General features: G+C 39.1%; 2 protein-coding genes across 3 annotated transcripts in view; one reads left to right on the forward strand and one right to left on the reverse strand.

Moving 5' to 3' along the window:
- Positions 1-8,707, reverse strand: part of TRMT9B (tRNA methyltransferase 9B (putative)) — a 114,850-nt gene extending 106,143 nt beyond the window's left edge. Inside the window, exons 1-3 of one of the 2 annotated variants that reach the window (XM_035326384.1) lie at positions 8,591-8,707; positions 3,380-3,430; positions 1,179-1,293 (exon numbers count right to left, since the gene is read on the reverse strand). The gene's annotated coding sequence lies outside the window, so the exon portion shown is untranslated. The remainder of the gene's footprint in view (positions 1-1,178; positions 1,294-3,379; positions 3,431-8,590) is intronic. The other variant, XM_035326385.1, reaches the window with a different exon arrangement.
- A 561-nt stretch (positions 8,708-9,268) lies between these two features.
- Positions 9,269-25,174, forward strand: LONRF1 (LON peptidase N-terminal domain and ring finger 1). The gene is made up of 12 exons (XM_035326380.1): positions 9,269-9,912; positions 14,556-14,674; positions 16,968-17,090; positions 17,806-17,952; positions 18,394-18,631; positions 18,723-18,813; positions 19,649-19,763; positions 20,280-20,401; positions 21,533-21,691; positions 21,797-21,959; positions 22,353-22,505; positions 23,975-25,174. Exons 1-12 carry the CDS (start codon positions 9,348-9,350, stop codon positions 24,131-24,133), a joined length of 2,154 nt encoding a protein of 717 aa, XP_035182271.1. The 5' UTR covers positions 9,269-9,347; the 3' UTR covers positions 24,134-25,174.
- The last annotated feature ends 624 nt before the right edge of the window (positions 25,175-25,798 follow it).

Here is a 25,798-nt window from a genome sequence, read left to right on the forward strand (position 1 = left end):
GAGATTCTACCTTTTAATGTGTATGTCAGCAGTTCAAATCAAGTGTTATTGCTAAATTTACTGCATAGCATCAAAAATAAAAATCAGCTGATCTCCTAAAACTTCAGTTCATCCATTTACAAAACGCACAACAATGGTAACTTACCTAAGTGCTCAGACAACTATTTTAACATGCTTTTTGATACTATAATAAAGAATTTAATGTAGAACAGGGAACAGATATGATGATCAAATGAGAGAACTTGGCTGTATTTAGCTGCTTTAATTGAAAACAGTTTTTACAGGAGGATTGAAACCTCAATCCTGTTCCTACATTCATCGCTACAGTACTGTATCTATGTATTGCCCATTCTTGTTGTCTAGGCATCAGCCCTAGTACATTTTAAATTAGATGGAAAATTCTTTTATTCTCTGTGTATCCTGATCCTCTGAAGGAATAGAGAACACCAGTGTGCTATGATTAAGTCTTATAAAGACTGACTTGTTTAAACCATCACTATCTGAGATATTTCTGTGCCACTTGGCCAACTAAGCCCTTGCTCTTGGCTCTCCAGCTGGCATGCACTAATAGTCTAGCATATAGTTACTTTGCATACTATGTGTTTTTGCATTTCCTGAATTATCCCACTATTTCCAGATAACTGAAACCTGAATATATTTGCTATTAAACATGCAGTTAATTTAATTAAACCAGAATGACAATATTTACTTGGATTACAGACATTAAGTACTATTAGCCAGATATTACCCATCCTATGACCTACAACAAAGATAACCTGATTGCAAGCCATATGAGGAGAGATACATTAGAAATACTGAGTGATGGAAGAGATATTGAGATAACGTACTATTTGGTTTTAAATTGCTTCAATAGGCAAAACAAGTGTGTATCTCACCACTCATTCAAAAATACAGAACTATCCATATCTTGGGGATACTGTTTTAATTCAGTTACTTCAATACACAATTAATTTCATGAAATATTAAGCCAAGTAACTAACTGGCATTCAAACATTTTCAAAAGGATTTGAGGATCCTTCTTAATTACCATTTGCATAAACACATTGCTGCTAATTACTGTTGCCTGGATAGAGTGTGATACCTTCTTTGAAATCTGTACATACAAAGATGAAAGATTTATGATTCTGAAAATCATTTTTCATTCAGGCAGTATTTACCTGTGCAAACTGATCTCAACTTCCCATGTGTCAACTAGAAGTACTTAAATGATCCAAGTTTTCCTGACTGGACTCTCAAAACTTTAGAAGAATAAGAATATAACTTTTAAAATTCCTATTAAAAAAAAAAAAAAAAAAAAAAAAAAAAACACTTTCTTGCTTTCTCTCCTTTTCTCCATTCACATATGGCATATAAAATCAACCATCCAAAAGAAACATTGCAAAAGTGCAGTCAAAGAAAATAAATTTACTTCTGCAGGGGAACAGTGAGAAAAATCCCAGTCCTGTTCAATTTTAGGCATTTGAAAACCTGTAACGTAATTCTTCATTCTTTTTACTGCTGCACTTCTCTCCTTTATGATCTAGTACTCTGCTGAAACAAACAAACAAACAAAAAACTAATGATCTCTGAATTCAAACCTGCCACCAGCTGTCTTTGGCAGAAGTGATACAGAAGTGCACTTTCCCTGCATTGTGCTTGTAGGAAAAGGCTGAAAAGATGTGGATGTGATAACCCAGTTTACAGTGCACAATGTGCTGTGTGATGCTACTCATCTTCAAGAAGCGAGGAGGACATAAGTAACAGCAAAGGGCTACAAGCCAAAGTAGAAAGGGGATATTGAACAGCCAAAACAAACTACAAAATTCATCTTGCTATTAAGAGCTAAACTGCTGCCAATTAGGCCATTTAATTGAATAAATGTTTTCTGTCACCATAATTAAGGTCAAAGTAATCCCCTTTCATCCAGCTCATTTTCTTCACATAAAACTACATTTAGTAAAGAGTACTGCTCATAGTCTTTGAAGAGGATTCACATATTGTCTGTTCTCATTGACCGGAAATAGTTGCCCAGTGTTACAAAACCTCTGAAGGAGGGGCACTCATTATATAAAGAAAAAGCAGATATACATGCAAATTCTATAGATCTCTCTGCTTGAGAAATATCTAACAAGGAACAGTTGCTCCTCTGATCCTAAAGAGTTAATCTAAGAAGAATAAGTTCAACTTTCAGACTAGTAGCTTTATCATTAAACATCTCAAAACTCAACAACTTTTGTAGTACTAGCAGCACCAATGTACACTGTCTAGTTGTAGGCAAAGGTATTGACAGTTCAAGTCGATAGTATTATACCTCATTCCAGCCTGAGTACAGTAGTAACAAATCAAAAATGTTTTTTTTTATCACCACTTACCACTGTGAGTAGGTTGCAAAGTATTTTCTGATTTCTATAGTAGTATATAATAATTAAAAATTTCCTAAAATCAGTTTTAACTGACAAACTCTGAGTTTAATTCCATGTTTATTACTGACTACCCAAAAACAAAAGATTATTTTCTAGAGGCTGGATATCAAGTATGTCAAGCTTTTCCTTTGTTTTATGATTTGTTTTTACCATATTGACTTATTTTTAATGCAAATACGATATAATGACTACATTGTTTTTTCTTTAAATGTGTAAGAATGAACAGTAATAATCATTAGAAATTAAAACAGTACTCTCCTATTTGACAAAATACGTTCAAAAATAAATATATGCAATATAATTTATCTCACGGGATGATCATACGTAGATGCAAACCATCCATCTTGATACCAAAGGACATTAGAGAGAACAAGGAACATATTAGAGAGTATTTAAACAGATACCAGAATAAACTGTTGTTTAGGTATGTGTTGTAGCACAGAACACAAATCCTAATCATTATCTACAGCTTTGCTCTACGTTCTTTTTACAAATAACCACCTTGTACTTTTTCTTTGATATGAACTCTTAACATCCAGAAAACAAAAAATCTTTAGTATATGCAATACAATCATTAGCCAGCAACTTTCACCTAGAAGGAAGCACCTTGATAAACTGAAAACAAATGCTGTCTGACTTGCTTTTCTTGAACTCTCTTAGTGAGCAATTTTTATTAAATGCATTCATTTGTTAATGTAAAACCTTTTTTAGTACTACTTTAACTATTCTGCCTTTCGTTCATTATTTAGTTACAATTCTGCATTAGAGCACTTTAACTTCAGGAATCAATATAACTGATTATTGAATGCTCTGTATCTCTCTAAATTTAGAATTTAAAGTTATAAGTGCATTGATATTTGAATCATTGCAACCTATATTAATATGAACAAAAATAAGCTCTTCCACTGAATATTTAGCTATTTTGTAAATCTGTTGATTTTGTGTGACTCTCCTACCGGGTAACAATGGCAGAAGAAAGAAGTCCCATCAGTCCAAGGATTCTCTTCCTAAAGAGAAGACAAACATGACTCATATCACATCTGGAGCTAAATTAGTTCTTTAAACTGGAGAAGCTTAAAATAAAACCTTCTTGATCACATTTAGAAGTGTGTTCTCTTGCACATTCAGCTATCTTTTGGAATGCACAACCTTACATAATCAAATATGGGGAAAAACAAACAAACAAACAAACAAACAAAAAAAAAAAACACAGGAAAACAGGGCAATGAGTGACTCAAAGTGGTGTCTTCAGGACAGACAATGTATTTTCACAATTCCAAAGTATATTCATCAGATTACTGCACCCCACTCGTTAACAGCAGTTGATATCAATATACATATAAACGTATCTATATATAGCTGAACACATCAGTATTAAGTGTGACAACTGTGTATCATTTTCAAAGGGGATACATTTAATGCTGGTACAAGCAAAGGAATGAGTTACCTTGGCACACAAGAAGTATGTGATTGCAAACTGTTTTTCCGTTTCCCCTTCCCAACAAAGGATGTAGAACACCACGAGACACCCAGCTATGCTACACAGTTATGTATGATGAGGTTTGGTACCACCCTGAGGCATCACAGCATCTAATGCTAGTCTGCAGGAAATGCAGCAGTATTGTTACAGATCCTCAGAAACTTCGGCCAAGACACTCATGGGTCAGAGTGCTTGTAATTCACAGCCCACAGCCCTCTCTTAAAAGTACAATCCAACTACCAGCCTGTTTAAGAAATGGAGCATGGCCTGCTGTATTCTGTTAAATCATAGCCAGGGTAACAGAAGGAAGCAAGAAAACAGACACCTCATAGAGTAACCTATTGTTGCTCTGTGCCCCTATTAAACCAAAAAGATTCAAACCAGTATGTGGCAGAAAGGCAATCCTACCCAACAAGAGATAGGGCTACTGACAACAAAGATGACTGCTCCATTCCTGTTAAAGTTGTTGCTACTGTAAAGGAAAGAACTCAGTCTATAGGGACAGAAATGATGTGCGAGATTTACCCCAAGGAATACGGCATTCAGCAAGGAGTGACATCCTCATTTCTAATTCATGCTCCCAAGACAATTTAAACTCATGCAGTCACCCTTTAAGAGAAATTACTTGGAGAAATGATTTTTAATATTCTTGGACAGAATCAAACTGAATCTTCCAATTCATGTCAGTAATCTAAAAGACAGGATGTTAAATAAAAGGTTATTCAATCTCCCCGTCATTCAGGTACATCCTAAAAGCAATCAGGTACACCAAATTAAGAATCTCTGCGTGCAATTGTGTGCTTGGCATGTCCTGAAAATACTGACAGAACAGAGCCACTTGGACACGACTGGGAGCCTGTAATGGGCTGGATGGTAAATAGGTGCTACACTGTTTGAGCTGCACACTGTGCACAGAAGTAAAATCCTTATGCTGCAGAGATGTAAATTAAAATCAAGTCTTCTGATTTTAAGCATTTTCTGGATTAGGCAGGAGCTGTGGGAGATTTCTTATATCACATTTTTGGACTTTGGCTCCTGAATTCTTCCTACATCTCGCTTTGGGTATGCAAGTCTTTTCTTGGCTTCTGCCAATAAACAGGCTTTCTCCCTCTGTCTTTATCTGGTATTTTATATCCTTTAATGTTTTGACACCCTTTTATTTTTAATGAGATCCTTATCTCTCTAACATGTAGTTAACCACTCATCCCATGTGTAGTTGCTTTTCTATATTCACTATTGCATATGTAACTAAATAATTTAGTAAGGGACCTATTGCAGCTGTACTGAGAACCCCCAGCTCCTTTCCTCAGAGGGAGTTAAGATTTCTCGACAAACCCACACCACAGTACTGTACAAAAATGCCACAGACAGTGGGAGCAGCCGAGCCCCGTGCAGCTCACCTTAGCTAACTTTTGAGAGCAAGCTGTGAGTCTTTGTGGCACCTCATACCTAAAAAAGTGTTCAACCCAAGTGCCCAACACTGTTACCCAAAGGCTTCTGGATTTGTTTACCTTCAGTGATGCTGAACATTTTTCCATATGGAAGTCTGCCTGCTGGAGCTCCTGCACTAAAGCCCCCAAAAGTCTACCGAGCACAAAGAATAAACTGAAACAAAACCAACCCAAATTGATTCTGAGGCTTCATTACTCCTTAGCCACAGTGAAGTGACTCAGACATCACTGGCTAAGGTCTTCAAAAGCTATGCCATTCAAGATTTTTCTTTTTATAAAGATAGTTTGAGATACCCTTTACCTTTTTTTTCTTTTTCTTAAGAAAAGGCATTAATAGTTTCTTAGAACATTTAGTTCTGAGGAACAGTAAGCTTTAAAAATAAAGTACGAATATTATTTGCCTAATCTTTCTCCAATGTATTTTATATTCCCTTTGCTGCATGTATCTTGGCAAAAAAGCAACAACAGCTGGACAGCTAGCTACCTTTAAATAGAGGGGAAAACAGCCAGAAAGCCATTACACATTTCTCAAAGAATATAACTGCTTTCTTTGGGTTAGCTGCTTTTCCCTGGGATGTGTGCCAATAGAGGCTGTAAAAATGGGGCTCAGCTCCAGATTTCTAGTATGCAGGTATTAGTTTTTAGGTTCACTGCCTGCCACTTCCTGTTCCCTCAGCCTGGATTGCTTTTGCTTCATTTTGTTTACACTGTTTATTTCTGAAGATCGTGAATTAGGATAATTTTGTATAATTTATCTGAAGCACAGTCAAATACAATTTGAAACACTATTTCCTTGTCAATTTGTGTTTAATTGGGTTGCACACACTGTACAAAGAATTGCTTACATCAGATCACCAACCTAAAAAGCATAAGGAACTGCTACATCACCGTACAGAGGTCATGATGCTTTGTCTGAACAAGGACTACCAAGACTTGCCCAAGTAGTTGTAAAATACTGCTCTACAGACAGGAAGAGAAGGACAATCCCTGGAGTCTTCCTTAGAAAGGCGCAGGCAAACTGTGCAGCTGCAGGGATTGGTGGTGGTGGTGTTTTAATGTAGCGTTTATCTGACCCTACAACAGGAAAAACCTTTTGTGTGTGTGTAATTTATAATCAAGCAGTAGTGGAGCTGTATGTTATCTAAGCTCTTACATAACTATCATACCCTGATGGTAACACAGTGAAATATTAGAAAATTGAGTTTTTTTCTTGTTTAGTTAAATATGCCAGGGGTCAAATGCTGCACCAAAACCCATGATTGATGAAACAACTATAGCTTACAGATAAGAGAACAACCACACTGGGCAATACCAAGGTTCAACTAGGCCCAGTATCCTGCTTCCAACAGTGATCAAAAATGAATGTCTAAAAAACTAGGACAAGGTGAACATACAGTCAAATTTGTCCTCAATCTGTCAGGTTCCAGAGCCTCGTGTCTCAGGGATTTCCTGCTACAAAAGTGATTAATTCTACATAAGGGATTCTTTCCTATGAAGTCCTCCTAATACATCTTGAGCAGAGCCCTACCGTGCCACGCTCTGAAATTACTCGATACCCAGATGCTTCCCTACCTCCATATGCCCGCAGCACACCACCAACATATTTAAGAACATATTTAAAGTCTTTATCTTTAATCTAATGAAATGCTTCAGTGTCTCTCTACAACAACCCAGAATATCCATAAGCAAAAAACAACAAACAAAAACAAACAAAACAAACAAACAAAAAACTAAACTACATTGTCTAAACCTTCAGTATTTTTGGATGCTTGAAGTCCTGAGTTTCCAAGAGAAACAAGGACAGCTATGAATGCGGAGAACAGCACATGTGACAAACATTAGCAGACAGTAGGTGCTTACATTGCCAGTAAGCACTGCTCACACAAAGAGCAAGCTCTGAAGAAAGGTACTAATTAGAGATTTCTAAAACTGGTTGGAACAGTATAAAATGTCAGGCTCCCTACACCCAACCAGTCATCCATCCTATCAAAACTCTCTTCTTTCACTGTTTTTAATTGTTTTGAAATGAACTATGAGGGAAAAAAAACTCAACTCTTCTGCTCCAAGACACCCCAGTTGGCAAAGCCACTAGTACTTTACTCCTGTACACTTGGAATTCTGAAAAAATAGCTGGTTGCATCTAATATTCCTACCTATGATTCAAACAATATTGTTAACGCATGAACTTTTAAAAGATTCATCAGGAATGGCAATGGTGGATAGAAAAGGGTTTTTGTTTCTACTTTTTAATTGTTCCTGCAGAGGACAATCTCATCATCCTAACTTCAGCTTTTCAAGGAAGTTCCACAACCCCCTGAACATTGTCCTGTTTTTATTTTTCTTTTCTGTGGGTAATCTAATCTGAAAACTGATTAATCTAATCTGACAGATTAATTGACAGATCTAATCTGAAAACAAACTACTGCTCTCTTTGGTGATGGTTCACAAGACTTCAAGTTTTACTTCTGTCTAAAATCTCTGCTCATCTCCCTGGTACCAAACCTGGTATCAACTCATACTTGCCATGCCTAAAATAGAATCTGTAACCTACTGAAACCATTCATAACAATTCAAAGCATTTTACCTTATCCCACCACTATTCAAGTTCATGCTACAAGCCTCTTTTACCTTGATTTTTCATTAGCTGTCACTTCCTAGCTGAAGCTGACTGTTTTTAATGACTCATTAAAGGACTCATCTCTTCACATTTAACATATATGTCTGTTCTCCCCTGATATTTCAATTACCATCTTTTTTATTTGGCTTTGGGAAGTTGAAAGGCACTGTAAATGCAAAGGATGGGTTTTAGAGGGAATGAGTTCAGACAAAACGCCTGGGTCTAATTCCAGATGTGTTTGGTTGTTTCTGGTCGTGGCATCTTTGCCACTAACTTCTTAACAGCCCTCAGTATCCTCCTCCAGCCTGTAATACATGAAGCACAGCTGAAGACAAACGTAGCTTTGTTCCTTTCACAATTCCTTCTCCTGGTGTGAAAGTCTTGCCTGGGAGGTTTTAGAGGAACTGTTACATTTGTCTGAGATTCTTTTGTTTAATCAGAGGACTGTCATAAATTGAAGAGAGAAGAAAGCATCATAGGTACCGTGAATGCACAGCAGTTATGCAACGGGCTTCAAGCTTTCTTTAGAGATATAATTGAAAAAGCTAATCATTTCCCCATGAAAGTGCAGCGATGACTTATTTTAAGCCACGTAAATGCCCCAAAGCCCCAGACTTACTATTTTCCGCTCCTGGCAAGCCTGCCACTTGCCGCCCCGCCAGGCTGTCAGGGCACGGCGGTGCAACCAACGAGAGCATCAGCCCCCATCCCGCCGGGGCGTTGCACAAGGCGGCAGCCACACTCAAGTGAAGACGGAAACACACAAACCCCAAGTGCAAAGAACTTTTCCTTAACCCTGCGGCTTTTACCCTGACAACAAGACCTAACACACCTGAGCCCAGAAGGGGACAGCCAAAGCTGCCGAGGACCGCCGCGAGCAGCAGCCGCCGGGGGGCTGCGGGCAGAGCCCAGAGGACCCCCCAGCCCCCTGTCCCCGGTCCCTACGGGTCCCTCCCGCCCCTCCAGCACCGCCGCAGGAGCCCAGCCCGCAGAGGCCCCGCTCCCTCCCTCGGCCCGGGGGCTCCCCTCAGAGCGGGAGGGGGGAGGGGGCGGGGCGCTGAGGGGCGCTAACGGCCGCGCGCGCGCTCCCCAACCGCCGGCCGGGCCCTTCCCGCGCGAGCCCGCCCCCGCGTGACTCACGCCCTGGCCGCGCGGCACCGGCCCCGCCTTCGTAGAAGGCACACAGCGGGCGGGCCCCCACCCCCTTTCCGCCAATAGGGAAACGCCGGCAGGGTCAGCTGATCGGCGGCGCTTTATGTAAAGGAGGCAGGGGCGGGGCGGGAGGAGGTCACGTGCCTCGCCCCGTCGGGCGCCGTGCGCAGAGCCCGGCAGGGCGCCGCCACAGCCACACCCCCCTCGGCACAGCGGGGCAGCCCATGGCGTCCTCCGCTCCCGCGGGCTCCTCCGGGGCGCTGCCGCCGGAGCCGGGAGGCAGCGGGCGGCCGGCTGAGGAGGAGGAGGGCAAGGCGGTGCCGACCCGGCCGAAGGAAGCGGCGGGCGCCTCGCTGGCGTCGCTGTGTCTCGGCCCGCCGGGCGGCCGCCTGCTGGAGTGCCTGCTGCTCAACTACCGCCTGCGCCTCGGGCTCGCCCGCGGCCGCGCCGCCGCCGCTCCGGAGGGCTCGGGGACAGCCGAGGGGCCGCTGCGGTGCTGCGGCTGCCGCCGCTTCCTGGGCGAGCCGGTGACGGTGCCGTGCGGGCACACCTACTGCCGCCGCTGCCTGCGCAGGGAGCTGCGGGCGCGCTGCCGCCGCTGCCGGGCTCGGCTGGCGCCGGGGGGCGGCGGTGCCCTGCCGCGGCCCAGCGTGGTGCTGAGCCAGCTGGCCGAGAAGTGGTTCCCGGCCGAGTGCGAGAGGGCCAGGGCCGGCAGCCGCCTGGAGGAGCTGCTGGCGCAGGGGCGCTTCCGAGAGGCGCTGGGCGCCGCCGGGCAGGCGCTGCGGGCAGGTAAGGCCAGGGCCCACCTCGGCCAACGGAGCCCCCCCGGGGCTCGGCGAGGCGTGCCGGGGGCCGGTTGCATAACGGGCGGGCGCGGAGGGGCCGCGTTGTGTAACGGGCTGACATCACGCGGGCGCGGCTCGGCACCACCTGCGGGAGCCGAGATCGGCGGCACCGGCCGCCCCCCCCCCCCCCCGGTGCCCGCAGCGGGACGCTGGGTGGTGGTGGTGCCCCGGTCGGCTGCGGGGTGGGGGACGGGGCGAGAAAGCTTGCCTAAGTCTAATCCTTCCGATCCGGCTCTCGGGTCTAGTTCCTGAATAAGCTGTTTTGGCACGGTAAGGTGACATCTCCGGGCCGTTCTGCCTTTTGGGAGCCTCGTCTGTTCGCTTCGGTACGCTCAGCTATGATCTTCAGTCCTGTGTTAGTGGCCAGAGCGCTGGCAAAACGTAGGGTGTGGGATAGATGTGACCAAACAGAGTCCGATCTGTTTTATACACCAGAACTGTCAGAGGAGGGCTAGTTTCCTCTGTGTATTCTGAAGTACAGCACTGACTCGTGCAGGACATAAAGAAATAGGGCTCAGAATACAAACCAAGGACTTCAGTATTAACCACAAATGCTTACAGTGATCCCTCTTTAATGGTTCAAGACCCATTTTTGAAAAAAAAAAAAAAAGATAACATGAATAACCAATTCTCTAGGCTCTAGTTAATCTTTTGTGCATTTAGCAACACCCTAATACTTGGTATAGCTACAATAAAATTTGATTCATTTTTTTATTGTGAAGGTACATCTTAAAGTTTAGTCTTCAGAATAATCTGAGGATAGTTATGAGCTGTGATGCTTATCCATAACTATTACTCAAATTCAGTGTGTGTGTTAGAAGCTCCATTTAAGCTCTTTTATGTAACTATTTCCTGTCTTTCCAGTCCTGAGAACAAGCAACATTCCAAGTATATCCAAAGCATTCTGGTAACACTCGTAAAGAGCTCCATGAATCAGAGGGCAGAGACACATGAAATATGAATTTAGAGAGCTGACTCGCAGCTACAGATTGGTGGTGGTTTCAGGCTAGTAGAGAAGTAGTTAATAGCTGCCAGTACAGTTTCTACTTTTCTCCAGAATGAGAGATTTTGCAAGCGTTTAAGAGGTGAAGAAGACACAGTGTAAGAAATGTACTCTTACTTAAAATCGTTATTGTTCTATTTCAGCTTCCTCACTGTTTTCAGCTAGTTCATCTCACTTTCTAGTGCAGATACAAAGTTAAATATTACGATAAACGTAGACCTAATGCCCTAAATAAAGCACTAAACCTTTACTCCAACAGCATTTCTTTATAACTTTCTTAGACTTCTTGAAAAATGTGAAAGAAATTACTGCTAGTTGTCACAGTGTAGAGGTTACTTTTGAAAGATGAGGAATGTTAACATTCACATGGATAATACATGCCTTGCAGGGGTTGGAATGAAATAGCTTATTTAAAGGAAGTCTGTTGAATTAAAATCCAAGTACAGCATGTCTTTAATCTCAAAACAGGCGGCTGATAGACATGGTTGGGTGCAATCAGACTCCCCCCTGCTGGAGGGGTCTTGAGGAAGTCTGCTGACCAGTCTTCTGTTCAAAGCAGAATAAACAACAAGCTCAGAGCAGTTTGCTTAAGGTTTTTGTCTAGCTGGGTAATGAAAACCTACAAGGATGAAGATTCCACTGCCTCTCAGGGCAACCTGTTCAAAGGTTAATTGCCCTCATAATGATTATTTTTCTACTTATTTAAAGGCAGAACTACACCTGTTTCAGTTTATAACCGCTGTCTCTTGTTTGTTCCCTGAGCACTTCGGTAAGGAGTCTGTTTCTGTCTTCTGGGTAGCTTCTTGGATTCTCTAAGGGTGTAAGGTTCTCCTGGTGCCTTTGGTGTTTTTCTCGTTAAATGAGACTAATTATCTTAGCCTCTTCTCTTATTTTCCAACCCCTCATGGAGTGACTGTAGAGTGACTCTATATTACTGCCTTCGTAAATATTGTGCCATACAGTTTTTCTGCACGCTAGTACATAAAAGATGTGTGGACTACATGTGTTTTTTTAATAGGAGAACTTCTTGTATTTTTAAGAACCGGGTAAAAAGCATGCAGGACCAGACCAGGGATGGTCCATTTATTGGTAGGCTCATGCTGACAATAGCCAGGAGCAGATGCTTTGAAAGTACATTTTCAAAAAAAAAAAAAGCATACTAAGTGCTTTTTGTATAAACCTTTGTACAGTTTTCCTGTTGATGATACCTGGTACACATGGTTCTGCACTGAAAGTATTCAGTATCTTTTTTATTAAAATCATTTCTCTTTGAATATGCTAGAAGTGAGTGGTTTCAGTTATTTGTAATGTAACAGGTTGTTAAAATTGAGAACTGAAGCACAAATTACTTCTGCTTTGTTTAGCCTCAGGTCTAAGGAATTGAAACAGTTTTACATCCTCCTGCTAAGTGGTAAACATCAAAATGTGTTATGAAACATTGCAAAACAGAGTGAGCATAATTACAAAACCCAGGTATTAAATTCATGCTACTAAATTGCGTATGTAAATTTAGGTCTTCCTGTCTTGAAAATAGAGACAGTTTATAATCTGTACTGATCATTCAGGCACTGGGACAGGCTCCCCAGGGTAGTGGTCGTGGCACCCAGCATGCCAGAATTCAAAAAGTGTTTGGACACTGCTCTCAGACACATGGTCTGGTTTTTGGGTGGTCCTGTGTGGAGCCAGGAGTTGGACTCGATGGTCTTTGAGTCCTCCTTCCTGCTTGGGATATTCAAGGATTTTGTGAATCATTGATGGTGTTGCTGTAGCAGCACAATACAGTCAGGAGTTGGGGTCCTAATTAAGCCACTTAGTTTAGCTCTTTGTTTTGTACCAGTTCCATTGAAACCATGCTTTCCTCTTGGGGGGAGGTGGGGGGAACAACAACAAAAAACCTGTCCACCTGCTCTAGACTTGAATGCCTGTCTTTGTCTTCAAGCTACCTGTCACCACCACACCTAGACAAGAAGCTTGGAGTTCCTCAGGTCATCATTTTACTTTTAAATGTCTGAAAAAGATGAGCTCCCTCTGATCATGTGTACACGGGTGGCTTATTAGACATCAAAGTTCCACACTCACTGCTGCCCACTATGAAAATAATTTGGGTTGATATCAACTCTGCTGGACACCAGAGTCAGATGCAACAGAGAACTGTCTGAAGTGATCTGAGCTCCTGCTTTACTAGGCTGTAGTAGTCACAAAACTCAAAGTCCCAGGAAAGCAGACGTTAGAGGACTTACACTTGCAGAATTCCATTTTTAAGTTGGACAAAGACAGTTTCACAGACTTCTGTTAAATGTCTAAAACAGAAAAGGAGATGTGGAAATACTTGCTTTTGCTTTTGAAGCTGAACTGTCAACTCAAAATATAACCAAATCAGAAAAAGCTTCAGTTACAGCCATGAAAACTCTTGGCAGTTTTGATTTCCTTAATCTTTTATTTTCTGTTAAGGTCTTCTACCGGTAGTATTGTCTAAACACAAAGCAGTTGGTACTTTGAGAGGTCTGGCTTTCTGCTCAAACAGATTTGAATGTAAAACAAGCTAATGCTGGGAATTATGAAAATGTAAACAAGGCATTTACAATAGACTGAGGTAGAATTGAAGTGAAATGATTCCTCCATGTCCCTTCAAGGAAATCCTGTTGAAGCAAACTTAGAGAACTTAATTTGAGAGTTTTTTTTTACAGTAGATGAATGTTTAACTTATTTCTTTCAGTGAAAAGCACAGGTATATTTAAAAAAGCCAACAACAGAGCCGAGCACTCTTCCAAGTAATGACTGCAATTAGCTGCATTATGAAAATCACAGGTTAAATGGCACAGAGATGGGTTTGCTTCCAATTCAGAGGTTACTCTACCGAAAGTCCAAAGTGCTGTATTTTGGAGACAAAAACTTGTCTTTACTGCACACGCTGTTTTCCCTTTACAGAGGTTTTTCTAGCACAGCTCCTTACAACAGGGCTGCCAGCTGGTGTTACTGGCTTTCTGGTATCAGCCATCTCTTCAAGTGGGGAGAAAGTACTTCTGGTACCAGATGGTACCATCGTGGATGTGCTGGGACTGTATCTCTAGCTATAGCTGGTAGTGGGTGGATGTTAGAAAAACAAAGGACAGGCTAAATAAACACTTGAAAGTTTGAAAGCAAACTTCTTATTACTTAGACTTTTTAATCCTTGGAATTTACCGCACTTATAAAATCTCAGATCTGTGTGTTTTTGAATGGGTGTACCGTGAAACTAAAATCTACGTAGTCTTCTACTTCTGTTGTCACAGCAGTACTGAACAATACTTTGTTTTCAGTATCAGTGGTAGGTCTCTTTAAAATGTATTTTCTCGTTGCTGCATGATGCGTTAGAGGGTTCAAAAGTTAATCTTTATCTTCAATGGTGTAAGCTTGGAATTATTGCTGCTCCTTAGTTTTTTTAACCGAATACTGGGGGGAAGGTGGGAGGAAATCTACTCCATACATTTTAAAATTTACAGAAGGGTATTATTTTCAACTAGTGTGGTTTAGACATACTGCTATAAGAACATCTAATTAAAAAAATATGAATTATTAAAAATGCTATTTAATTTTGTTTTCAGATTCCAGTAACCTGATGCTGAGAATTTATAGAGCAGAGTCATATGCTGGCCTACAAGAGTATAAAACAGCCATAGAAGATCTAAATTTTGTTATTTCTAAAATGCCAAGCTGGCCAGAGGTATGTTGGTATAAACTCTTTATTTTTTGAAGTCTGTGTTTATCTATAAAATCAATGTATTCTGCATTATATGTGCATCAAATTAAGAACTGAGATCAGATGCCTCGAACACTTGATTTCGTCGTCTTACCTCATTGGACATGCAAACTGCTAAAAGGGATCTTTAAGAAGTTATTTGTATGAGACTGGCAGGTGAACACTGCAGGTTAGAGTAGGCTGAAGAATCCAGTTAGAACTGTTAATTTAGCCTTCATCAAAATCTTGGGGTATTTTTACTTCCTTTCACAACATGAGATAGTGATTCTGGATGAAGGGTTAAATGGAACAGAACTGACTTCTTGGCATGTATTGTGAAGAACTTCTGTGCTGTTTACAGTTACTTGTTAGAACAACGCTTTTGTGTGTTCTCAAGAAAATTTTTTTAATTTTTTACGAACTGAACTTTAGCTGAATGTTATGTTATAGGGTGGCTGGCAGAAATTGTGCAGTCAGATTTAATTGCTTAAAAGCAGAACTTCTGATGCCTGTACATTTGGTTCATTGATGTAATTGGCATTTGAAATTTCTTATACTATGTGAAGGCTAGTCCTCTTAAAGCTCCCCTGAAGTGTTTATACTCTGACCATTGTCCAAATTAAGAACATTTCAAGCGTTATCTATTACTTGAGCATCATGTGAGTGAGATGAGTGAGCATTGTTGCCAGTCCAGACTAGGATTTTGGCTCTGTTAAGTCAACACAGTTTTCTTTCCCAAATGCTGCCAAAGAGTCAAAAAAAAAAAAAAAAATAGTGTGAGCAATAAATCCTTTTGCAATAGTATTTGCAATATTTTTAAAAAATATAAGCATTTGAGGCCTTTTTTACTGGCTTCAGTACTTGGAATTGGAATAGTTTGTGGTGATGTAACCTTTAACGGCTGTCTTTTTTTTTTTTTTTAGAAGAATAATTTGCTCTTTTAGCTGGGAAAGTTTTTTTTGGAAAAGCCCAGAAAAACTCAGTGGAAACAGAGCTTTGCAAACGTTGCAGGCAGCTGAGGAGTCACTGTCTTTAAGAACTGTTACAGCTTATTGCAGTAACATTACTGCAACACTATCTGAACTCTCTAGCACAGCAGGAGCCGCAAGGTCTTGCTGCACTTGGGAGGACAGATAACTGCTTCTGTCTTGATCTCTCCTGCGTTCAGCAATGTCATGGCTGCTGCAAATTCAGAGAGCACTTTTGTCTTTGTTTCGTAGTGTTGCTAGTAGTTCTCTTCATATGTGTTTGGAAAGAAACTTCGCTTAACTGAGCTTGTTTTGATAGATATTCCAACAATCCTTACCTCTGTAGGAAGATGAATATATCTGTAAGAGGAGGATTAGCATACTTTCTATCTTCAGGATCTATTTTAATGAATCTGCCCAAATCCATCAAAAAAGATGCACGCCCCATCTGACAGCCTTGTTTAACAGACTTCTCCTTAATACTGGCAATCAATCCACAGAAAATGTATTCAGTGTTTTTTTTTTTTGCGGTGGTGGTTTTTTTTCCAGTTCAATTTTCTGGTCCATTATTCAAAATTTAGCACATACACTAGATTTTCCTGTTTTGTTTAACTTCTGTTTATATTACTGCAAACATGGCTTTTTTAAATTGAGATGTGTTGTATAAAGTACCTTTGAGTCCCAACGCCATATTGTTATAGATTCATCAAAATTCAGTAGTCTTCTTTTTTTCTTCTTCCCACTCCATTTTTTTTAAAGTTATTTTTTCTGGCTACTATCTAGTGTTCAAGAATAAGTTATAGTTGGAGGAAACAATTCCAAAAGTGCATTGTTTTCAATCAAGAATATAGATTAAAATGCACATAAGGGATGCATGGTTGTGTGGATTTTTTTTTAGTTAGTCTTTCCCTGCAGGATAGAACCATAGGACTTTTGGTGAAACTGAGGGCAAAAAGGGTGTCCTATGAAAACTGTTACCACATATGTCCTTCTTTTCACCCTCACAGAAGGGTGAAATTATGGCATTGTGTGATTTCAGCACTAGTTTGGATTTTAATCTTTCGTGTAAGCCAAAAGAAATTAAGTGGAAGGAGACTAACACCAACATACCCCATGGTTGTTTTCAGAATAGGCAAGTAGGTTAAACAGGGCATATAGATCATACATGCTGTGCACAACTCAAGTTTGTTGAAGGGGTGCATTCTTTTATCATGGAGGGCTCTAATTCTAACTCAGTTGTAATGCTCGTAAGATAAATACTACAGTTCTACGTACTCAGTAGAGGTGTCTTCATGTTATCTGTTTCTCAGGTCTACTTCCGGAAGGGAAAAGTGCTGCATGACTCTGGCTTTGTTGGCGATGCCTTACAACTGTTTCTACAGTGCTTAGCCCTTGATGAGGATTTTCTTCCAGCCAAGCTCGAAGTAGAAAGGGTAACTTGATCTATCAAATCGGATTACCACCTCTGTCTTGATTGCTTTATAAAGTTCCCATTATGGTAGACATTGACCACCTAAAAATCTTAAATGCATACAGCGATGATTCAAGTGACAGGCACTTTGCTTCCTGTCAAGATGTATCATGTCTCAAAGAGAGAGTGTTGATCTACAGGTTTTAAAAAGAACACATGTCTCAAAGTATTTAAGCTTCTGAAGTAGATACTAAATGAAAACTTAGATGACTGGAAAGCAAACAGTAACTTGAATATTGTAAATTGAACTCTTTCGCATCCCTATCACAACAGGTTTTCTTCAATAATAAAAAAAAAATTGAAAAAGCTATGTGATACTGAATTGATAATGGCTAGCTCTGAAGAGATCACTCACTTCTAGTGGAAAAAAATCTAGGTAAATTTTCAGTAATAAATTATCAGTTCATCATCATACAGCTTCTTCAATGTAATGTGTAACTGTTTGAAGAGGTCACTCCTAGCGGGAATGATTTCTAGATGAATTCTGCTTAGTTATACAGGTATGTAGGTTTTTGCTTGTTCTCAACAGTTCTTTCTCAGCTATAGCTTAAATAAAGCCCTATTTGTGGGGATAACTTCATATAGATTGAATTCTTGGTTTTGGTGTTTAGGTTTATAATAAAGCTATACCCAGATTCTTTTACAGAGTTAAGAACACTTGGCTATTTGTTGTCTAGACACTGTGTGATGTGCTGTCACCTGAGAAGTTAGGGGAGAGTCTGAAGGAGTCTGCTTGGAATTCACCACATATTAGAAATAAACCTCTTATACTTGGTTCTGAGGTGGCCGAGTCTCACTGCAATTTGCAACTTTGTCCTGAGCAGGTAACAAAAACTATAGGACAGTTTTTCTTCTTTGGCTAATACGCAAATATCTGACATTCTCATCTCCTATTTGGCATACTTATCCTCTAGTCTAAATGCTGCCTTTCTGTAACTGGCTAAATTTGAAGAATTGTGATTTGGGACTAATGTGTTCTCATTTTGAATGTTAGACATCTCATTACAGTGAACTACCAATTAGAAAGCACTGAGAATTGATATTAGTAACTTAATAAAATAAATTAAAAATATAAAATACAATTTTTCTCTTTGAAGCAAATCAAGACTTCTAAGTTGTTCATGCTAATCAAATTTGAGTACTGTCTTGGCTTACCAAATTCCTCTAGCTAACTGATTAATCAACTGTGGGAACCTTTGCATGTTCACATCTTACGTACCTAGATTTGTGTTATGCTTTAAGTACAGTTCATTTGTCTTTTCTAGAGTTTAGGAGGATCAGAAGTACTGGAGCCTGTCAGTGGAAGCCTAAATAGGGCACAGTCTGCCCATGCTCTTAACTCACCAAAAGACCTCGCCAAGGAAGATGTCTTAAAGAGAGTATCTTCTGAACCCCTTCTTTCTGGCCAAGAAAAAGGTGCTTTGTTGAAAAGAAAGCTTTCCTTTTCAGAACAGGATACAGTTGTATGTGAAGATGGAAGAAACAAGCACAAAAAGCAAGGAGGTAAGCAATCACTTAGTTTGAAAATCTTAAAAGGATTTACTCTCCTGTGCCTTTCCTTGAAAGGAGTATTTTTTTTCTTGTTTTTCCTTAGAAAGTACAAAAAGAGATATGACACTGGCTAATGGAACAATTCCAGGGAATTTGATTGATGTATCGGATTTTGAGTGTTCTCTATGTATGAGGTAAGATTTATCTCTCTGGTTCATTATTTCTATTGTAGTTGTTTGGCCACATACCTTTTGCACATGTGTAAAACTGAGATACAGGTTGTAATGAGTTCTAATGCTAGTTCAGAGTAATTTTCAGCTTTCCTGTATCCCAGCAGTTAAATACGTATTTAAATATGTTACTTGCTGTAGCATTGTATACTACATCAATTTAATCAGATTTTCTTTTAAATTCAATTTGGTGGCATTAACTGGTAACTCAAACAGGACAGGATCTTTTGTAGTTAAATATTAGCTTTTTTAGTTTTTCTGTTTGTTTTTTAGATAATAAAACCAGTTTGTTTTGCTGTGGGAAAGCTAATGCTTAGGAGTATTGCCAGATTTGTCTAGGAAATGACTGCAGAATGTCAGATTACTAGTTGTAGTTCATGTATTTGAGCGTTCTTATTGAGTTGTCCTGGTTTTCAGAGTAAGAATATTAAAGCATGTTGTATATACTAAATTGTCCATAGTTATGTTAATAATGTAAACTGCTTTTTAAAGCAACTTAGCTCTTTAAAGTATTACTTGTGTATTCTGAACCTCTGTAGTAAGATCAAAATCTTTGTGTATTAGGATAAATGTTTAAATATTTAGAGTTAAAATGTGCTCAAATTGATCAGAAAGTACAAAGGGGTGTGGTGGTAGATGTAAACAAACTTCATTATAGGGGAAAACAGTGTAAAGAGCTGTAGGATTAATTTTCTTTGCTGTGGTATTAGTTTTAAAAATTAGAAGTTGATCACTGACTTTTTTTTTTAGCAAGACAAAAACTTGTCATGGTATTTAACTTTCAGTAACTTTGTTTCAGGCTGTTCTTTGAGCCAGTGACAACCCCTTGTGGGCACACGTTTTGCAAAGGTTGCTTGGAACGGTGCTTAGACCATGCTCCTCAGTGTCCACTCTGTAAGGAGAGTTTGAAAGAGGTACTGTTTCTCAGTAGAGCTCCTATAGATAAAACGCTATCATTTTAAAGGCTGCTTAAATACAACAACTTGGGTTCATTTGGGTTATGGTTTGCTGATGGAAAGAAACAAAATTGGTGCAAACATCAATACAAATTGACTAGGTTTGTCTCAGGACGTAAAAGGTTTAATGTTTCTGTGATCGCCTACTTTATTGGTATAATTACATCCTGAGCGTTTGTAAACTTGCGTAACTATTCAGTAAGGTTTGTTGTGACTTCTGTACACTTTCCTTATTTATATGGTTGTATAATCTGGGAAGTCAATTCTGTATGTGTTAAGTATAGAAGTATAAACAATCATATAATAGAGTTGTCAGAACTAAAAGAATTTTCAAATATTAGAGTAATGTTAGATGCTAAGAAATGAGCACTTGAGCTCTAAAATCTCATTTGTGACAAATCTCTTGTATCTTGGTATTAAATAAAAGCTGAATTTTCTCAAGTCTTCTACTAATACATATTTGTTTCCTTCTAGTACTTGGCAAGCAGAAAATACTGCACCACAGAACTGCTGGAGGAATTAATAATGAAATATTTGTCTGATGAATTATATGAGAGAAAAAGAATTCATGCTGAAGAAACTGCTGAACACTCAAAGTAAGCTTGCTGTGTCCTATCTAGAATACTTAAGAGTTTAATATTGAAGTCCTTTTTAGAAATGTCTTATCATATTTGTGGTTATTAATAATGGTATATTCTGGATATATGAAGGAATATAAAGACATCTAAGTATTTCAGCAAAAAGCATTTTTTCAATACTGTGGAAATAAATTCACACTTTGATAGTAGCAATGTATAAAGTCTCTCTTAGTAATAACTTGAGGCTCTTAAGTCCTCTACAAAATGTTTTCCTTTCTGTTTGAGTACACTTTTGTGGAACTTCAGTTTTAGCTTTGCTGCTGTTAATGGAACTGTCCTCTTGAGTTGGCTGCAGAGTCTCAGATACTAGAATTTCTTTTAAAGCTGTCCATAATAGAGATTAATAGTATAAAGGAAGGTATGATGAAAATAAATTTCATCTTGCTGTTCATCTTGCTGTTTATCTGTAGTATAATTTTTTAGATATATAAAGAATCATGTATTGTAGGTATGTGTGTTGGAAAACCAAAACTGGTTCATACGAATTACAGAATTACATTTTTATAGTCTGAAAGGTAGTAAAATTGAAAACCTATTAATGCTTCAATGCTACCTTAGTTGTGTCAACTGTGTGTACTTGACAAAATAGCTTGAAGAAAATGGACTTTGTTCAGCCAGGCCTTACTGAGACATTGCAAGGGTAAAAATCATATGCTAGGTTGAATCATTGAACATAGTCTAAATGGTGACCTAGTTACTATGTAGCTACTGCTGCATCTTTTTAGCATCAGGAAAACAATGCATCTAAGGGCGTAATGGCTTTCTGTCGTGGATTATAGGGCTCAAACTAAACCAAAAAGGGAAACAAAACATGCTGTCCTCAAAGACAAGTCCTGTATTCACTGACTTAGATAACTTAGCTCACCAACTAGACTACTGTGAGGCTTACTGTCCCTTATGTATTCAAATCAGTACATAAGTGTTCAGTCACTGTTCTTACTGTTTATGAAAATTGTTATTATGTGGTTATCATTAAAGTTTGTAATAAGTGCTTTATGACCTCAAATACATACTGCAAAAAAGTATTGTCATAGAATAGTTCAGTGATTAGATTTTAAGCCACGTATTTCTTTTGTAATTCTTTTGAAGCTTGACCAAGAATGTTCCGATGTTTGTTTGCACTATGGCATATCCTACTGTGCCTTGTCCTCTACATGTGTTTGAGCCAAGATATCGACTAATGATTCGCAGAAGTATGGAAACTGGGACTAAACAGTTTGGGATGTGTATAAGTGATTCTCAAAATGGGTAGGTCTGCGTTCTAATATCAAGCTTCTTCTCTTCTATCTTTTTCTAATAAAGTGTCCTGATACAAGTATGTAATTCCCTTACTGACAAAGGTCTGATTTCTAGTTTTGCAGACTATGGATGCATGCTGCAAATTCGGAATGTTCATTTTCTACCTGATGGACGGTCTGTTGTCGATACTGTTGGTGGAAAGAGATTTCGAGTTTTACGGAGAGGGATGAAAGATGGTTATTGCACTGCAGACATTGAGTATTTGGAAGATGTTAAGGTATCCAGAACACTGTCCAAGTATTTATACTATTAGCTAGTATCTTAATTTTAGCTCATTTGTTTTGAGGGCTCTGTCAATTTTTCAGGCCCACAGATTGCCTGGAAGATACAGTGCCAACATGTAGAAGAAGTGGAAGTTAGCTTAGTCTTTCATTATTATGAAATAACAAATAGTGTGCTTTCTATTAAAACAATAGTTCATGAAGCTGTAACTCTTTCTAAATATCACAGGACTTCTTTACTATTCAGCCATTAGGAATCAGGGCTTAGGAGAATGCAAGAAATGTTAACTAATGACTTAAATAGAGTTGAAATCAAATAGGTTTGTTTATGCTATCTTAAAAACTACAGTGATTCTTTATCTGTAATGATGTTAATGTTCCTCCACTAGGTTGTTGATGAAAAAGAACTAAAGAAACTGAGAGAACTTCATAACTTTGTTTACAATCAGGCCTGTAATTGGTTCCAAAACTTAAGAAACAAATTCCGCACTCAAATTCTTCAGCACTTTGGGCCAATGCCTGACCGGGAGGAAAATATACAGGTGAGAAATCTAATATCAGTTAAGTCTTTATTATGGCAGGGGGTGGGGGAACAACAACAAAAATTATCAGTTGCTAAATATGAAAAGGAAAAAAAGACTTTCCTTAATTTGAAAGGAATTTGGGCTACGTCTTGTTTCTTGTTTCTCTTATGAAGAGCAACAAAAGGCAATTCTGTCACTAATAAACATTTTTTTTTTTTTCAAGAAAGGATGATATGCTGCTCTGTAGATAAAACTACTAAACTGAGAACACTAAGTTCCAGTAATATTTTAAACTGTCACTTCATGTAAAGCGGTTAGAATTCAAATGGAAAAAAAAATGGTAAATTAGTATTTCCTTTCCTGTGATATGTGTAGGCAGTAATCCGTGATAAAAAGGTAATCACAAATAACACTTTCTTCCTTTCTGAGCTAGTGCTGTACACTGCAGCTCTGAGGACTTGACAAATGTTTACTTTTAAGTCTAAGGAACTAGCTGCAGCCATCTGGTTTGTTATTATAACTGATGAAGGGCAGAGAGATCCTGAAAAAGTAGAGGCTGGAGAAAGCCATCACCCATCTGCTATGTATTTTTGAGACCATAGTAACTGATCTGGGAGGACTGTAGATGCTTCGGAGGCCAGTGTATTAATTCAGAAGTGATTTTAGAACACCTTTTTTAAAAAGAAAAAGGTTTAAAGCAACATGTTAAAGAAGACCAAGTGCACTCAGTGCACTAGGATAACTATCTGGGCAGCAAGACTGAGGGTATGTACTTGAGACTTAAGTGTAAACTGTGTGATAGAGAAGGAAGGGAGGAATGTCATATGTCATTCTGGAGTGTACCACTACCAAGACTGTTTTTGCAAGTCTATTGAGGTAAATCTGCTATGTAGTGTGAGACTGCCTCCATTGAGAGGAGTGTTGTGTCCTGGGCATGACAGCTCAGGTTTGATGTAGGAAACTGAATAAAGCACAGGGAAAAGTTACAAAATGTGTTTTATAAAGTTAGAAGAAACAGATGAAGTTATTCTCTGTCTAGGAGGAGGTAATGAGATGAGAGTTGAATGGGGCAGCGATAGAAGAGTCATTTAAATACAGTAAAGATGAGTACAGTGAATGTGCTAGGCATCAAAAATACTCAAGCTTCAAGAAAAGCATGGCAGGTAATGGATTAAGTTTGCATTATAGAGGTTTGTTATTACATGACTGTCCTATATTTAGCCATCTTTTCCTGAGGAATCTGAGAGTTTCCTTTGTCTTAGAAATAATACATTGCTATGTGAACCTTAGCTTAAGTGTACTTTGACTTCCAAGTTGAGGATAGATCAGAAGAGATCCATTCAGAACCCTCTTGATCTTATGGATTTGTAATTCTCCAGTTGGTACCAAACTTTAATCAAGAGTTTGTCAACTTTCTTCTATGTCTTTGTCATTTTAGTCAACTATACTACATTGTTCCTAACTATCTTTTTTCTTTTTTTTTCTAGGCAATGCCCAATGGCCCTGCTTGGTGTTGGTGGCTTCTAGCGGTTCTCCCAGTAGACCCCAGATATCAGCTGTCAGTTCTCTCTATGATGTCTTTAAAAGACCGTCTGATAAAAATCCAGCATATACTCACCTATTTTTCTAGAGACCAGTCCAAGTGACTAACCGCCTGGGTCTTCCTGAAAAGATTCTCCGTTCTGGTTGTCGTTGCAGCTGGAATTTTTGCTGCCTTTGCACATCTAGCACTGGTTTGAGAAGTGTAATGGAACTGCTTTTTCTCTCTCCTTCCTCTGAACCACGTGGTTCTTTGAATGCACACTTTCTTCAACTATGAGAGAAGACTGATTGCACAGAGTCAATCCAGCTAGATATGTTTTTCACATTATCTATGTTACAATTTGCACTATGTAGAGGAGAACATTTTTGAGACTTGATAATATTAGCCACTGACTTTTTAAAGCTGTGGTAAGTGCAGGACTTAAGGCTGACAGTCCAAGTTTACAACACTGAAGAGGTATTAAAGGTTTTGCAAATAAGTTTGCCTCATACAACTGTTCTTTTGCTGTTTGCACAAATATTTGAAATAGTATTGAATGTCACTGTTGGATGTTACTACTCTTGGTGATTTATCTTGACTATGAACATGGCACAGACTTAAGTTATCTTGTAAACGTATGCATCACAAAACAGGTGACATGAACTGTAATGCTGAACTGAGAGCCAATTTTAAGGAACAAATGCAAAAAAAGGTACTTCTGTCTAAAAATACTTAAACTGTGAATATGGTTTACATACGTAGGCCTGTACATGTTAAAGAAGAACTGAAAACTAAATGCTAGTACCAGTTACATTTCTACTGGGCTTTTCAGGCTGGCTGTTCTTCCAGAGCACACACTTAGTTTATAGAGCTTACAAGAAGAAATCTTAGAGTGTGTGTATTGGGGATTGTGCATCCAGGATTTAAAAGCTTAAAGTTTTATTTGAACTTTTTAAGTTGGTGCAAATGTGCAAATGTGAGTTCTATGCCTTATATCAACAGTAGAGCACACTGCAGTGGCAAGATAAGCATCATGCTGCCAATAGGTACTTTTTGTAATTAAGGGTTTGCATATTTGTGAATGTCTGATACTGGCTTTCTTGTATGTAAATGATTTGTAAAATATTTCTTAAATCTTGCTTTTGCTAATATATTTAATTTTCAATAAAAGCTAAAAGTTTGTAATATTTTAACTTTATCAGAAATTAAAAATCACTTTCATTTTCCATGTGCTCCTATTCTGGGAAGCTTCTACTGGGGCAGTTTAACCTAGATCAAGGTTGTGGGCACTTTGTGATGTTAAGTGGTATGTATGTAATCTCTTTCTGCTTATAGTACCTCTCTGACTGGTTATCAGTCAGACAAGTTTGTTGCTGGTGTCCTGCTTCTGTAGCTACTGTGCTTAATTAGGGTGCCTTGAAATAGGAAACTTTCACTTCACAGAATTTGAAAGTTGAAATTACAGTGAAACAGATCAGTGTTTCACAAGCTTGCTGGTCAGGTCCTCTGGCTGTCTCTTCTGACACAGAAGGCTTGAGATATTACAGGCAAACCAGAATCTGCTGGATCAGTTTTAATGTGGGCTTCTATCCAGGACAAATTTTCTCTTTATTGCATGAGTAAAGTTCTGGGTTAGTATTTGGGAATACTACTTCATTTGTGTAAGAAAGAGGATCCTCCCTTTCTCTGCTGAAGTATGTTAACCTAAAAAGCTTAATCTTTTTATTACTGTGATCTTAGGAATGCAGATGACAGGTTTTTATTTTATCTCGACAGGAAAGTAACCAGT

This window comes from Oxyura jamaicensis, chromosome 4 (assembly GCF_011077185.1).
Source record: "Oxyura jamaicensis isolate SHBP4307 breed ruddy duck chromosome 4, BPBGC_Ojam_1.0, whole genome shotgun sequence".
Taxonomy (NCBI): domain Eukaryota; kingdom Metazoa; phylum Chordata; class Aves; order Anseriformes; family Anatidae; genus Oxyura; species Oxyura jamaicensis.